The 17,204-nt window shown below is 44.1% G+C and overlaps 1 protein-coding gene across 2 annotated transcripts in view; it reads right to left on the reverse strand.

The window, feature by feature from the left end:
• THOC5 (THO complex subunit 5) overlaps positions 1 to 17,204 on the reverse strand; it is a 38,487-nt gene that overhangs the window by 9,670 nt on the left and 11,613 nt on the right. The window contains exons 5-10 of one of the 2 annotated variants that reach the window (XM_082245348.1): positions 16,920 to 17,017; positions 15,743 to 15,889; positions 15,293 to 15,407; positions 8,356 to 8,488; positions 4,993 to 5,028; positions 4,042 to 4,119 (exon numbers count right to left, since the gene is read on the reverse strand). In XM_082245348.1, coding sequence (XP_082101474.1) covers positions 4,042 to 4,119; positions 4,993 to 5,028; positions 8,356 to 8,488; positions 15,293 to 15,407; positions 15,743 to 15,889; positions 16,920 to 17,017 — 607 coding nt within the window. The remainder of the gene's footprint in view (positions 1 to 4,041; positions 4,120 to 4,992; positions 5,029 to 8,355; positions 8,489 to 15,292; positions 15,408 to 15,742; positions 15,890 to 16,919; positions 17,018 to 17,204) is intronic. The other variant, XM_082245349.1, reaches the window with a different exon arrangement.

Below are 17,204 nucleotides of genomic sequence, written 5' to 3' on the forward strand. Positions count from 1 at the left end.
TGGAAGTACCCTTGTGTTGCAGGGTGGAGACCGGAAGTCAGGCACAGTGAGTGGAAACAGATGGCTCTTGCTGGACCTGATTGCATGATTGGGTTGCAGGGCCATTATCTTGCATGTGTGTTTTGACTGCAAACACGGATCTGTTCACATAAAGCTACTTGTTGTTTTACTTAGGCCAATAGGCTGTACCCCCTTGCAGCAAGCAAACTACACATATCTTTCTTTCATAAAGCTCAGTGCCCATCTTCAGCCATTCATTTGTTCTGGATACAGACATTTCCCCTCATTCACAGTCTTGATATCTTGCAGCCATAAAAAGGGAAATCTCCCCATCAGGGACACAGCGATAGGTTTTAGTAGGAATGGGATAAAACCTATGGCTTAAAGTGGACTTTAACCAGTTAAGATCCTAGGATGTACCCATAATATTTTAAAGTCCTTGGAGCCCATGCCCAAGATGGTACCTGCTGGGATCTGCTGTCAGTTTGACAGCCGGGGTCTTGCTGTGTATCAGAACTATTAGCAGTAATTTCAGTGCTGATTGGCAGAAACAGCCTTTCCTTCTCAATGCTTCTTAAAATGAAGGCAAAATTTCATATGGAATTTTATAAATATTGATATTAAATATCTTTTATCCTTAAATTTTATCCTTTCATTTTATGTAGCATTATATAAGCATACTAGTTTTTGATAGTGTGGGGAATCGGCAGACCCTTGGTCAGGTTTTTAATGCCCTCTGAGGGGAGAATCACCTATATAGATCGACTGGTGATCACTGTCACCAAGAAAGAAATGGATGGAAAATCCAAAATGTTAAGAGTTGTCCCCAGAGCAAGAGGTAAGGGTAAATCTTTCAATGGGGACACCTGTTCTAGGAACATAAAACCTGGCAGGTGCCCTAACACTTCCCTACTTAAAACTATTTAAAATGTTTTTTATTTTTTTTTCGTTGATAAGATGTGGGATCCATGGATACAGGCTCCCGGGCTAGCTCCTTTAACCCTAGTGTCATTACGAATTTTTCAGTGTTAATCCTATATAAGTAAACGGTTTATGAATTTACGAATTGTTTATGGTTCTTTGGTTCAGCTTTAATTTTGGCCATAATGCTAGGGTTTAGAAGTATTAGGTTGAACTTGGTACTGCAGCAAAGCACAAAGGATGGTCTGGATTGAGTTTTGCCCACTTCCGTATTAAGCCACTTTAGTGACTCTATACCCCCCCCCCCCACTTTTTTTTTCCTCCTTCCCTTTGGAATTACAAGCTATCCATGATCTATGCAATATTACTATTAATGTGAATATACGATATTGATAAGCTACTGTTATTCCGCTTGTGTGTGCTGTTCACCAAAGGTTGGTAGCTGAAGTGTATACCATTGACTACTCAATGTTCCTTTATTACCATTATATATATATATATATATATATATATATATATATATATATATATATATATATATATATATATATATATATATATATACACATACATACATACATACATACATACATACATACACATATACATACATACATACATACACATATACACATTTTTTTGTTTGGTTTTGTTTTGTCAAAATTAACAAAATGCCAATAGGAAACAATGTTTTGAATATGCTATTCATACACTTTTATTGGTTAATATTAGGGTCATGCTTTGTACAAGAAAAATTATTTTGGTGTAAGTAGGACAAATCACAGAATAAAATTAGCACTTTCCAGGAAATTAAAAAACATTCCTGCAAAAGAAAACTAGTGCAGAACACTGTCTGGAGTGGCATGCACCACATTAATTAGGCAGACAGGCCTGTTATACAGTGGGTACGGAAAGTATTCAGACCCCCTTAAATTTTTCACTCTTTGTTATATTGCAGCCATTTGCTAAAATCATTTAGGTTCATTCTTCTTACTCATGAATGTACACATAGCACCCCATACTGACAGAAAAACACAGAATTGTTGACATTGTTGCAGATTTATTAAAAAAGAAAAACTGAAATATCACATGGTCCCAAGTATTCAGACCCTTTGCTCAGTATTTAGTAGAAGCCCCCTTTTGATCTAATACAGCCAGGAGTCTTTTTGGGAAAGATGCAACAAGTCTTTCACACCTGGATTTGGGGATCCTCTGCCATTCCTCCTTGCAGATCCTCTCCAGTTCTGTCAGGTTGGATGGTAAACGTTGGTGGACAGCCATTTTTAGGTCTCTCCAGAGATGCTCAATTGGGTTTAAGTCAGGGCTCTGGCTGGGCCATTCAAGAACAGTCACGGAGTTGTTGTGAAGCCACTCCTTCGTTATTTTAGCTGTGTGCTTAGTCATTGTCTTGTTGGAAGGTAAACCTTTGACCCAGTCTGAGGTCCAGAGCACTCTGGAGAAGGTTTTTGTCCAGGATATCCCTGTACTTGGCCGCATTCATCTTTCCCTCGATTGCAACCAGTCGTCCTGTCCCTGCAGCTGAAAAACACCCCCACAGCATGATGCTGCCACCACCATGCTTCACTGTTTTGACTGTATTGGACAGGTGATGAGCAGTGCCTGGTTTTCTCCACACATACCGCTTAGAATTAAGGCCAAAAAGTTCTATTTTGGTCTCATCAGAACAGAGAATCTTATTTCTCACCATCTTGGAGTCCTTCAGGTGTTTTTTAGCAAACTCCATGCGGGCTTTCATGTGTCTTACACTGAGGAGAGGCTTCCGTCGGGCCACTCTGCCATAAAGCCCCGACTGGTGGAGGGCTGCAGTGATGGTTGACTTTCTACAACTTTCTCCCATCTCCTGACTGCATCTCTGGAGCTCAGCCACAGTGATCTTTGAGTTCTTCTTTACCTCTCTCACCAAGGCTCTTCTCCCCTGATAGCTCAGTTTGGCCAGACAGCCAGCTCTAGGAAGGGTTCTGGTCGTCCCAAACGTCTTCCATTTGAGGATTATGGAGGCCACTGTGCTCTTAGGAACCTTAAGTGCAGCAGAAATCTTTTTGTAACCTTGGCCAGATCTGTGCCTTGCCACAATTCTGTCTCTGAGCTCTTCAGGCAGTTCCTTTGACCTCATGATTCTCATTTGCTCTGACATGCATTGTGATCTGGAAGGTCTTATATAGACAGGTGTGTGGCTTTCCTAATCAAGTCCAATCAGTATAATCAAACACAGCTGGACTCAAATGAAGGTGTAGAACCATCTCAAGGATGATCAGAAGAAATGGAAAGCACCTGAGTTAAATATATGAGTGTCACAGCAAAGGGTCTGAATACTTAGGACCATGTAATATTTCAGTTTTTCTTTTTTAATAAATCTGCAACAATGTCAACAATTCTGTGTTTTTCTGTCAGTATGGGGTGCTATGTGTACATTCATGAGGAAGAAGAATGAACCTAAATGATTTTAGCAAATGGCTGCAATATAACAGAGTGAAAAATTTAAGGGGGTCTGAATACTTTCCGTACCCACTGTAGGTCTATCTGCCCCAGTTTCTATTTCAGAGTGGAATAGAAACTGGAGTGGGTTCTGCAACTGTATAGAAAACCGCCCCAGATCTCTGTCAGTTCCAGAGCTAGTGTAGAGAATGTGAGCTATCAGCAGACAGCTCATATTCCTCTCCCAGCTCAAACGAGCAGAGCCTGCACAGCCCCTCCTTCTTCCCTCACGCATTCAGAGGAGTGTGGGGGCGGGGGAGGGCACAGACAGAGGAATCTGGAGCATGCAGCTTAAGCTGCTGTTCTATGCTGTGACAGACACAGTGGAGAAAAAAGGAGCAGATCAGTCCTACTTAAACAAAAATAAAAAAAAACACATAGGCTCTGAAGTTCAGCTGAGTATTAGGCCCTAAAATAAGAAAAAATTAATCAATGTCAATTACTACTGCATTACTATTAAACTATTCAGAAACATCATCATCAGAAAAGGTTTTGGATCTAAGAATGGCTACCTATTCTTTGAGAAAATGGGAAAGAGAGGAAGAAAACAAATGGCAAACAAAATGAAAGGCAAATACATTTAGTCTTCAAAATCAATAAAATAATTCCTTTTCAGAAAACTACCTTGTGAATCATCTGGCGGCTTAAACAAAGCTCTTGCCTCTTCGACATTCCCTTCAATGGTGACCAAGAGCTTCTTGTCTACAAAATTATATAGAAAAATTATTATACAAAATCGGAAAAGAAAACTCAGGAGAAAGCATCACCTGTAATCAGTCTTTTAAATGGCTTATTTTCTGGGTCCCTGTGGAATCTAGTGTAAACACTGGACTAAAGGAACAGATTGCTAGATGCCATCTGGAGCCCTGATTAACTGGTAGCTAAGCTCTAACTAAGACGAGTATTAGGGAAGGGCTAACCAGCAGATGCGTCTTTCCTACTGACACAGTTAACTGTGTACTGCAAATCAAGCTAATTAGATGACCAGTCAACAACTGGTCAAACCTATCTTAGCAGCATAGAAGGTAAATAGTTTAGAAATCCCTAGGTTTATATAGCAAAAGAGAGAGAGAGAGAAGATAGACAAAAATCAGTAATATGTTCAACTAAGCGAATAGAAATTGATATATCCCTGTTACTTTGCCCACAAAATAATTCTAGTCATGTAAATATGAAAGTTCCAATAATACCAGGTGTGTTATGAAAAAAATACAATGCATTATATATTAATAGCAGGCACAAATAAAGGACACTACAAAAAAAAAAACAAAAAAAAAAACACTCAAATGCTTACAGACAAGGATCTGAAATATTCATGCAAGTACAAGGTTAACAATGCATTTTGCCCTTTGCACCCATAGCTCAGAGAAGGCAAATCAGAAAGGTCTAACTTTAACATTTACAGCAGTACAATCTTTCAGAATTACTACAGAATCAATAGAGAAGCGTGCCACCCGCAGGCTGCAGCAAAGCTGGAACTAACCACTAAGAAGCTTGCACTGAAGAGTACACAAAGCCAACATCACACAGCTGTGAGGATGACAGAGCGGACGTGAGCAGAAGATGTATACTCACCCTGCCTATAGGGCTGGGAGTAACTCTTCATTTGGGCTGACATCAGGGAGAAAATAAATGAAGAAAGCAACACATGAATAAGAGACAGTAAGTGAGAAAGACAAAGAACATGTGGGAGAATGGGAAAGAAAGCAACATGATGATAACTTGGCTACAAGCCAGGGAGAGGTATGAGACACATAACTGCCAGAATTCTGGTATGTACTGATGGTGCTATGCCTGCAGGTCGTAAGCTTCTTTTAGTACAATCTAGAGCTGTAAAAAAATTGGAGACAAGAATAATGTCCAGCACAGGCACAAGTTAATCAATCTCCATGAAGAAAGTTAACGCAGAGCTCAATGCGAAGTGAAAAAACTACTGCAGCAAGAGTTAAATTGTCATTAAATGCTTTCCTTTGCCACTCTGCTGTTAGCTGGCAATCTGAAGTCATCAAGTCCTGCATTGTACATAAAGGACAGTGAGGGGGGCCACCTCCATCCAAGAGTGTTGGGAGATTGAGGAATATGCCAAGTACAGCTGCTTATTCCTTTACCACCGAGCATTTACCCTTGCAATGTTGAGGGGATAGACTGGCAGAAGGGGGAAAGGGAGTTGGGAATGCATGCATAATTCTGTTTCCACTTAAAGTGGTTGTAAACCCTTTCATATACCCAGTGAAGTGACTGGCCTCAGGTGATACACAGAGATGGAACAAATCCTCCCAACATAAGTTGTTCCTGTTCATCTGCAGTGTTCCCTTCTCTACACCAGTTCAAAGTGCAGAATTAGCCCCAGTTTACACCGCTGTGCCTTGTCGTGTCATTTGGAAATGTCAAATTGCATGTCGCACCCTATTTGTCAGCAATGGAACGGTTCAAATTGGTGCGACTCAGACTTTACAATGCCACACTGATTGGAAAAAAAAAAAAAAAAGGTTCCTGCACTATTTTTGGCAATTTCAGGTGCGACTTGCATAGACATCTGTGCATGAAGTCCCAGAGATATCAGTCGCTCCGGAAATCGCACTGATCGAGTTAAGTAGCGCGATTCCATAGTCACAGTCAGCGTGAACCAGGGCTTAATAAAGCTTGTCTGAGCTGGGGGCAGGAAGCTGAAGTTGCATTCTGCAGAGCTCAGTGAGGAGAGGCTCTGAGAGCTGATTGGAGGGGAGGGAAGGGAAAACCACCCCCCCCCCCTCCTCTGCACACAGGAAGAGAGCTGAGGCTGTCAATCAGCTGGAGAGCCCTCCCTAGTCATCTTTTTTCCTCTTGGTGTCATGAAAACTTGTCAGAAGTGATTCATTCTGATAGCAGAGGAACAAAAGCATCAAATAGAAATCACACGTTGTGCTCTTAATTCATGTCCAATGTTTACAACCACTTTAACTTTGAGTTCAGCTTTAGGCCTCATGCACAAGAGCGTTAAAACCATTAAGTGTATAATCCAGGCGGGTGCCCAGAAGGCAGGTTCAGCATACAGCTCGCAGTCAGCAGCATTTCAAAATCTATGACAGGCTGAAATACATGGGGAGGCTGTACACGGTCCTAAGCAGTACCTGCATTTATGCTTTTAGTACCTCACAGAACAAGTACAGCCACTGTGTATGGAGCCTTTTGACAGGCTTATGGCATGGGCTGTATGATGCACTTGTAAATGTTGGGATTTTACACTGTATAGAGTTAACCACAGTTGTGCATGAGGCCCTAAAACTGTAAAAAGTGATTTATACGAATGTGAATGTACAATTTATGTAAAGCACTGCATAAATTGTTAGAGCTATATAAATGTCTGATAAAAAATATAAAGCCTCATCTGCTAACTGTAAATGCATATTCTGAATTAGGTTTCTATTACTTGTACAAATCTACAGTATACATCGTAAAGCAGCTCTGTCAGTTGTCAAGTCAAAAGCGCAGGAACCCAAGAAGTGTACAAACCTGCAGAATCCTTCCGTCTCTGCGGTTATGCCTTAATGATGGGCTGTTCTCACAAGCAAAAAACTCAACACCTTTTGGTAGTGTTGAAAGCTTGACTGCAACTTCCTGTCTTCCACACATTAGGACAGGTTTATAAATAGGATATGCTGCCTCATTAGCCAATAAGAATAGGTAGTATAATCATTTGATAGTACCATAAAAGTGCTAAATTCAATTTTCTGAAAGATTTTAACTGTTGTCACCAGTGTCAGTGTGCGCTGGTTAACATGACAATTACAATATGACTGATTTGCATACCTAAATAATATTTATAATTTTAGGACATAAGGCTTTTGTTTTGAATGGTATTTGAATAAAAACCCTGCTTTTCTTTATTTAAGGCTAACAAATTCAAGCTGCATCTCTTCATAACAATTAATGAAAGCGCCTTTCCCAAATAAAACATTGAATAAGACTGGATGTTGCAGGGAAGAACGTTAAGCACTAGCTTACAGCACATTCAAGGGCCAGTCTGATATACTGCCACAACTGGAGAAAATCCATAAAATCAGGTACAATATAGCAACAGTGAGACTACACTAACGCATTTCACGTGGTCTAGAGCTTACTTAGGGGTATCCACCACATTATGGTGCTGAGCAATTAGAATCCGTCTGGATATTATTATGGAGAGGAGGGAAAATAGCAGGGATTTCAAACACCTGGACAGTTGGAGCGGCTTGCGGGAGCCTTGAAAGCTCTGGATCACAGAAGGTAAGTACAGCCAAGATGGGGGGTAAGTACAGCTAACATAACAGCAGGACTAGTTTCATTTTAAATGTAACTTATTATGATTATTTAAGTTTTATTGTGAAACTAAATATCCTCTGATTATCTCCAGCTGCAATGATTTAACACCCCTGTGGTGTGGTGATGTTTTAAATAGCAAGTGGAATATTGTGGTGCCAGATATTAAATAATTTTCTTTCCTTCCATCGCCTGATTCCCCCATCAACACTATAAGTGTTGATAGAAGAATCCCTCCAGCGGTGCTATTCTGTTCTGTAGGCAGAACACAATTATCACTGCCATCATCTACAGCTGCCCGCAGCAATCGCATGAGAAAAAAAAATGACAGGCTGGTTGTACTGAAGTCGATCGATAGTCAACTTCAGTACAACCAGCCTGCCCAATGATGGATCGAATCTCGGATTTAATCCATCTATTGCTGTCTTAGGAGCTTGACAGTGTAAAATACGCTAGTAATCTCTATCTTGCTGCATTGTACCTGATTTTATGGATTTTCTACAAAAAGGAGTGGACTTTAATAGAGTTCATCAACCTATATACATTATTTGAAGTCTACAGTTGCCAGCTGGACTGGTACCTAGTGTATGAGCAGATGTAAGTGAGCCGACCTGGAGCAGTATTGTACAGTGTATATAAAAGAATAATGCAGGTACTCACCACATGCCTGACTGTAGGCGCTTGCCTGGACAAAGAGTACATATAGAGGAGCTGGAAGGTGGCGTGCTATTTCATACTGTTTATGCATGCAATCAAACGGCATTGACAAGTACTCCTGGACTGGTAGTGAAGCCTGGTGACGGAATAAATTTGCATTTCTAATTTAACATATATTTTTTAAATTAAAATTTTCAAAAATACTTAATTTCTGAATGATGCTCATAGTTTGCATTTTAATTATATAGACGCCTCTGTTCTAAAAATCATCAAAAAGTAAACAAAACAACTTATCCAAGCGCTAGGAATGCGGGATTTTTGACTTACCGTAAAATCAATTTCTCTGATGTTCATTGACGGACACACCTCCTGATCTTCTTAAACATTGGGTTATAGTGCCCCTACAGGAGTAGGACACTAGACAGAAAAAAAAAAAAGGCTGGCTACGCCTATGGGCAGTCCCAGGGGGTATACTCCCTCTTTCTGCTATAGGTACTCAGTTTTGTTACAAGCAGTGTCAGAAGAATTACAACTCCACAGAGGTGGGTGCTGTATCTGTCAATGAACATCAGAGAAATGGATTTTACAGTCAAAAATCCTATTTTCTCTTTCGTTCATTAACGGACACTGCTACTGATCTTCTTAACCATTGGGACATGCCAAAGCAGTGGTAAACAAAGGGTGGGAACAGCGAAAAAGGAATTCTCAAGGCTAATTATAGCCAACCAGGTAAACAGGAGCTCAACCAAAACAACTGGAGCTCACCCGAAAAAAACAATACACCCTCAAAGAGGGCCAGGTCCTCTAAACAGCAGCCTGCAAAACCTTGCAGCCAAAAGGAAGCATCCGCAGATGCCAACACATCCACTTTAAAAGCTTTGTAAATGTGTGCACCGACGACCAGGTGACCACGACTAGGTGGCTGCCTTGCAAACCTGCGTCACTGACACCGGATAACGGAAGGCCCAGGAGGCACTGAGCGCCTGAGTAGAGTGCGCTGTGACAGGGAAAGGAGGAACCTGACCCTTGATAGAATACACGTAAACCACTGTCTGATCCATCTGGAAATTGTTGCAGAGGAAGCAGACAACCCTTTCCGAGGCCCATCCGTAAGCACAAATAGTGGGGGCCTGATTTCCGAAAAGACTCCGTAGCTGCCAGGTACACCCTAATTGCCGGACCACATCCAAGGCATGCAAAGCAATTTCCTTTAGATGTTTTGGCCTGGGACACAGGGAAGGCAACACAATTTCTTAGTAAGGCCAACACCTGACCCTTGATAGTACTCAAGGCCAGTTTCTGCACAAGCCCCCCCCCCCCCCCCTTTGAAGGAAGGTCAAGATCCAAGCTACCGAAAAAAATAGCGAGGATGAACCCCATGGGACTCACATCACGCAATGTACGTCTTCCTCGTACGATGGTAGATCTTCCTAGAAGTAGAGCTTTTAACAGCGTTCGAATCACCAACTCAGACAAACCTCTATCCATCAGCACCTGGCATTCAACAGCCAAGCCGTCAAAAACACAGAATTTAAAGCAGGATGGAAGACTGGTCCTTGGGACAGCAGATCCTCCCTGAGAAGAAGCTTCCAAGTAAGGTTGGCAACCACCCGCACCAGATTAGCGGACCAAGCTCGGCTAGGCCAGTCCGGGGCCACTAAGATGAACAAAATCCCTTCTGCCTCGATCCTGCATAGAAGTCTTGACAGAAGCTGGAGAGGAGGGAAGGCGTGCAGCAGACTATACTGACCCCACGGGGCCACCAGCGCATCCCTGGCATCCGCCAGAGGATTCCGTGACCGAGCCACAAACCTCTGCACCTCTGTTGACCTGGGACACCAACAGAGCCACCTATGGGATGCCCCACCAGAGACACAGCTGATGAAACACCTCCGGATGAAGGGACCACTCCCCTTGGTAATCTGCCTGCCAGTTTTCCACCCCAGGAACATGTACGGCAGAGATGGCTGGAACAAACCATTCTGCCCACCTTAGAATCCCGGCTACCTCCAGAGCCGCCAGAAAACTTCATGTGCCCCCCTGGTGATTGACATAAGCCACGGCCCTGGAATTGTCCGATTGAAAGCGCACTGGACATCCCTGAAGACAATCTGTCCAATGTTCCAGGCACTCTGATCGCTCAGAGTACCAAGACATTGATCGGTAGTCTGGACTCTTCCAGTATCCAGACCCCCGAGAAGAAATTTCGCCGAGGATGCTTCCCCAGCCGTACAGGCTGGCATCTGTGGTGACCACTGTCCAATACAAGGGGAGGAAGGATTTGCCCAGCCTAAGGGGCGAAGAACAAAGCCACCATATCAGGGGCTCTTTCATTCCCCGGCTCAGCTGGATTGGATTGTCCAGAGACCGCAGATTTTTGTCCCATTTGGTCAGAATCTCCCTTGCAGGGACCTCGTATGGAACTGTGCAAACAGAACCGCCTCAAAAAGGTAGACACCATCTGGCCCAGCACCTGCATGCAAGTCTGGAGGGATTACCATCCGCTGGACAGCAGGAGACTAATGACAGCCTGCAGTTTCTGGAGTTTGACCCACATAGTCCAGGATTTGTGGACAGAACCAGAGCAGACTTCTGAAAATTCAGAATCCAGCCAAACACCCTCAAGCTCGTATGGGGATTTACAGGTTTTCCACCAGAGCAGTAGGAGACTCCACTCACAGGAGGAGGTCGTCCAAGTAGCCCAGTACCGCGATCCCCCATTGGTGTAACACTGCTAGCATCAGGGCCAACACTTTCGTGAAGACCAAAGGAGCAGAAGCAAGACCGAAGGGTAACGCCACAAACTGATAATGCTCCTCTCCCACGCCAAATTGGAGGAAGCGCTGGAGACCGACACATATTGGAATGTGAAGGTAAGTGTCCGTGATGTCGATGGAGGCAAGAAAAATCCCCTTGATGCAGGGAATTCACCACCGTGCGGACGGACTCCATTCTGAACTTCTTCACCTGCACAAAGCAGTTAAGCACCTTGAGGTCTACTATTGGAAGCACCTTGCCTTCCTTCCTGGGGACTGTAAACAGGTTTGAGTAAGACCCCGAAGTCGGAACCGGGACCATCACCCTTTAAAGTAAAAGGTCAAAAAGAGCCTGTAAGTGGACTGGGGACAGTCGCACGTTGGAAGGAAGAACCTTTCCGGAGGGTATAAACAAAACTCGATCTTGTAGCTGAACCAAATGACCTTGTGGACCCACCTGACTTGTATCAGGGGAGTTCACGGGTCTGGGAACCAGCGAAGATGTCCCACACCCCCGATACGGGTGAGGGCTCACCTTCATGCTGAAGGGGCCTTGTCCACGGGTCTGGAAAAGCCCGCTCTAGACTTGCCAGACCAAGTTTTGCTTTCATCCTCAGGAGGAGGCCCCGAAGGGCTCTGATCCCTTGTCAGTCGTCCCTGAGGGACAAAAAACTTAGTAGCCTGCGGAAGAATCCAGGGTAGCACCACACAGGTGATCTCCTTGAAAGGGAAGATCAGTTAAAGGCCTTTTTAGAAGTCTGGTCCGCAGACCAGCATTTGAGCCAAAAGATGCGCCCAAGGACCAATGCCGAAACAGAGAGCCGAGCCACTAGGGGAGCCACATCCAAAGAGACATCACAAACTGCAGCCCCTGGACCAGCTGGTCCACCAGCGCAAGGGGGAATTCTACTCCCTCTCCAGGTCACGGTGCAAAAGATTAGCCCATTCGGTCAGAGTCTGCAACACCAGGTCAATGGTGAATACCGACCTCAGTGCCGAACCAGCCAGGGTGTACATATTGTGGGCCACAGCCTCTGCCTTCCTGTCAGCTGGGTTCCTAAAGGCCAGGGACTCGTTAACAGAAAACATGGTTGCCTTGTTTAATCTGGAAACCGGAAGGTCCACCACCGATGGAACAGTCTACTTCTTAATAAGGGACTCCTTTGGTTGTCCCCACTATTTGGTGACAATTCTGTCAAAATAGGAGGGGAAAGGGAACACCTTTTTCCCTATGGATGGCTTGTGAATGCCAAAGGGAACATGTGCCTCCACCACAGCTCCAACTGCATCCTCCATCTTGAGGGTTTCACACACAGCTACAATCAGTGCGTCCACCAACGCCTTTTCATACACGGTTGCAGAAGTGGAGGAATCCTCCTCACTATCTGAGGATTCAGGGCGCGTGGTCGCAGACCCAGCAGGGTGACTCACGTCCACAGCGGCCAAATCAGATTCAGGATCTGAGAAGACAGATGAGGCAGGGGGGTGCCATTTGCCAGCCCGTCACCCAAAGGTCACCTCCACCTGGAACACCAAGGACTCCAGGACCCCCGTCAGTGCATTGATGAATGGATGGGACCTGGAGGGCCCTGCAGCCTCAGAGAGGGGATCAGGTGGGGAGATGTGCTCCAAAGACTCCATGAGTCACCAGGGGGACCCCACAAAAAAGTGTAAAACACTGCTAAGGGACGACCCCCACCGCTCTGGCAGCCAACCCGGTTGCCAGCTACAGAGAACAAATTGATCCTCAGTAGAGAGGGCTATGACCCCACCAGACTCACTACCCCGCAGAAAGCAGGCACCGCAGCTACCATGAGAATCTGCACTGCACGAACGGCGATTAGAAAATAAAAAAGATCCAGGGGATGAGGAGGGGCTGCCACCACCGAAATCACCGCCCAGAGGGCGTCACTATCATGGCCACGGCTATTTTCAATGGCAAACCACCGAACAATGGCTGCCGGACATCACAAACATGGCCGCCATGCATTTAGTACACAGGCTACAAGAAAATGGTGGCCCCAAGAGGGATCCCTAGGCCTCAGAAAACAGCGTAGGCAGAAAAAGGGGCCCTGGCAGGAGCCCCCACTAGGTACAGCCCCCCCCCGCACATCCGGTCACCGGCGGCGCACGCACCCATCACCAGCACCCTGCCCCCACCCCCAGTGGAGGGCGAGATGGTCCACAGGGACTACCAGACAGATGAGGGGGGTGCCTAATGGAAGGAGAGGAACCCAGGGGTCTGACCGTCCCATGGAGAGGCACACGTCCACCCCAAAACCCTCCGGGGGGGGGGGGGGGGAACGACAGTTACTTAACCATACCAGGAATCAAGCAGATACAGCTCTAGACAGAACCTCCTCTCCATCGAAGTGGGGGGCTGTCAGCCAGAAGGAATGCTGCGATTCGGGCCGAGACCTGGTCGTATGCGACCTCGCAAGGCATTTAACTTGCAGGCCAGCCCCCGTTTGGTGGGGCTATGTCGCGGCCAACCTAGCACGGAGCTAAGGTCTGCGCCCGCTCGCTGGCCAGACTTCGGTGACCACTGGATGTAGATTATGCAGCCCGTCACCCAGTCCAGCAGTTGATTGTAGATCTCACAGGAAAAATTCCAGGAGAAAAAAAGTTCTATCTAAAAAGAGAAAATTGCCAGGACCAGAGATCCCAGCAAGGAACTAGGTCCTTTCTCCTGACTAGGCAGGAAAAAAAAAAAAAAAATCTGAGTACATATAGCAGAGGGAGGGAGTATACCCCCTGAGACTGCCCATAGGCATAGCCAGACTTTTTTCTGCCTTTTGTCCTACTCCGTAGGGGGGCAGTATAACCCAATGGTTAGGAAGATCAGGAGCTGTGTCCGTCAATGAATGAAAAAGAATATATATTTGCTGGTCAATTTTCAAAATCACAAATAGTATACAGTGTTGAAACCCCAGTTTATGTAACATTAAAAGTAAATCTACCAGCCTTTGAAAAATTTCTAAACTAAAAGTGTGGTAACTGCTACTCCTCTGTTAGCCAGGAAAGTAACCACACACAATGTAATTAAAAGACTCGACTTAGTTGAGCAATGATTAGCTGCTATGCAATCAAACTTCCTACTATCCATTAACAGTGCTCTTCCTGCCCACAACAGAAACCTGGCTGGATATTGTAATGGTGGGTAGACATCTGGTTTCTCCAGGGGGTGTAGTTTAATCTTACAAGTCAAAAGTTGAGGCCTTTAGTGGAAAATCCATGCCCAATTGAGCTATCCCAGCCTACCATCACTGTGCTTTATTGGTCTAAAACAAGGGTCTTCAACTTTATATTTAAAAAAGGGCCAGTTAACTATACTTTAGGCTTTAGGGGAGCCAAGCTGTGGCCGCTGGAAGTGGAAAATGCTTCAGCATCAGCGGAAATAAACCATGCCCCATCAATGGTTTTAGTGGGAGGAGTAGGGTACCATTTTTGGTGTTATTGGATGGAATGGTGCCCCCCCCATCATTGGTGTCAATGGATGAAATGGTGCCCTCCATCATTGGTGGCAGTGGATGGAATAGTACCCACCATCATTGGTGTGAGTAGATTGAATAGTACCCCACATCATTGGGGTCAATGGATAGAGTGGTGTCCCCCATCATTGGTGTCAGTGGATCGAATGGTGCCCCCCCATCATTGATGTCAGAGGGTGGAATGGTGCCGTGAGGGCCAGATAATGGCAAGCAAAGGGCCACTTCTGGCCCCTGGGCAGCAGTTTGGTAACCAATGACCTAAAAGACCACCCAATATATAATGGAAATCTGCACTAAGACAAACACTACTGCTGACCTCAGTCTGAAAATGTTGGCTGACTGACTTTAATACTTCAGAGCTCCTAAACTGCATACTAGTTTGGGGATCCAGTAGGGAAGTTAAGTAAAGGCACGCCTTCATGCTTCCTTGGTACAAGTTTTCTGTAATGATGTGTGAGGATTCAGAGGGGCCCTCAGAACTAGCTTTTATGGTTATAAAAAAATCAAGGCATATGAAAATGAGGCATTGTGTGCTCTTGACTGCATCCAATTATAAGTAATCCCATTTCACGATGTGATACACATCATCAGGACAGCTTAACTGGAAGTGACAGACCTCTAAATTCCACACAGTATGACCTTCTACACAAACAATGGTTTCAATAAAGTCCTCATTTTTCTATAATATATTACCTGCATAATGTTGTGAAGCTGTGGCTGAAGACTGTTCAGATATTCCTTCTTCACTTCTATCTCTTTTAGAATCTTCTCTTTACTGGCCAAACTCTCCTTGTACTTCTCTGCCAATCTAACACAGTACACAAAACATGTAGATTACACACACACACAAAGTTCTAAATCTGGCCTTGTTCGAATTAGATAAAAAAAGTTTTCCTGTTCCTATTTAGAGGAGTTGCCCCCTGTGTCAGTGTCACCCTGTCAGCAGTTTTAACCTTGCTTAAATGTAATTTTTCTGCAGTCCCAGAGAGCAGAAGGTGTAAAGAAATCTCCCCAAAAGGGGATACAATCAGCAATAAAGACTTTTTAATCCTTTCACAAAGTAGCAAAAAAAACAAAACACCAAAATAGTGACCTAGTATATTACTATAGTGTTAACACAAATATAGTAAATGGCATTTTAACCTTTTCCTCTGCTCAAGCTCCCAGTCCAAACGGGCTAATGTTTGTTGATGGGGATCCCCAGAAGTTATGTCTGGCTTGCTGATCTCCGATGGAGCATCACGGTAAAATTCTTCCACACTTACCAACTCAATTTCTTCATGCTTAGATCTGCAGAGAAATAAAATGCAATAAATAGACATGTTCGGAAACAAAAAACAAAAGTGTTTTTGTTAATATTTCTTGCATCGTACTGATATGAACTTCTGAGAATGTTGTATTTGAAGAAGTCACCAAGCCAAATTATTTTCCGTTGTATGGTGATAGGACAGGCCATGTACTAAATATGTACCTTTACCTACATAATTTTAAAAAAAATTATGGGGGGAGGCTAGTTTTAGCAGGTACCTGCTCCCACTTCCATTCAGCCCGTCTAGGTGGTCAGATTGGAAGTTCTCCATACTCCCCCCCCCCCCCCTTCTCTGACAAGTCCCAGAAGGCTGTGGGACCATTAACAAAGTGCAGTGTAGCTTGCGCAATAGGAAGCCAGCTGTGAAGCCACAGAGTCACAACAATCTTCCCCTACTAAACACGCCAGCAGTGGGGACCTGAAGACCGGCAAAGAACCAGCCAGGGGGGGGGGGGGGGGGGGGGGGGGAGGATGGCGCTAGATTCTTGGACAGGACCCTTAAAAAGAAATATTTGTAGCTGCTGACTTACATTATTATTTTTTTTGTTAAAACTGAAATGACTCTTTAAAGATCTAGCACTGTGCTATTCCTCTAACAATAGCTGCTGTCAAATGTGAAAAAGGTAGCCATTACAGCAGTGCTCTTTAAAGACACTCAAAGCAGAACTCCAAGCAAACTGATAACCATACAACTGAAATATTTATATGTGAACCTGTTCACCAGTCAAAGGATTTGTAATTCTGTTCAGCTTGTATTGTAATTCACATGCTTTTGTCTGACAGCATAGCAAGCAAAGTGACAATCTTGATTTTTTTATTGTAGCTTCCTGTGTAACCTGGCTGCTCAACATTCTGTTTGCTCACTGTGCATTATGTAATTTGCCCTCAATTCCACTTTAACAATTAGGCTACAAATAATTTTACACCACAAACTGCTGATGCACCCTGAAACACTACCTACAGTTAAAGTGAAAAGAAAAATATAGATAGATTAAAATTGCCCCGCCTTACTTGAATTCTAGGCATTTGGTGATTTCTTTCTGAAGGTGCATAACTTCATACAGCAAGTTCTGCAACTGCAAATGATATGCATCCACCTTCTGCTTGGCCTGAAAGAGGAAAAAAAAAAACATTAGTAAAATAGATACCAATTTTGTTAAGGGCCAAGTGCACCTGTAACAAAACAAATACAAAATGCATTTATTTTTACAGGTAAAAAAAAAAAAAAAAAAAAATTGTGCATGCATTTTGTTTTTTTTCTACAGCGAGTTGAAAAGTGTTGCACCCCAATCAGTG

Source organism: Pelophylax lessonae (assembly GCF_965119305.1).
Source record: "Pelophylax lessonae genome assembly, chromosome: 1".
In the NCBI taxonomy this organism is placed as follows: Eukaryota; Metazoa; Chordata; class Amphibia; order Anura; family Ranidae; genus Pelophylax; species Pelophylax lessonae.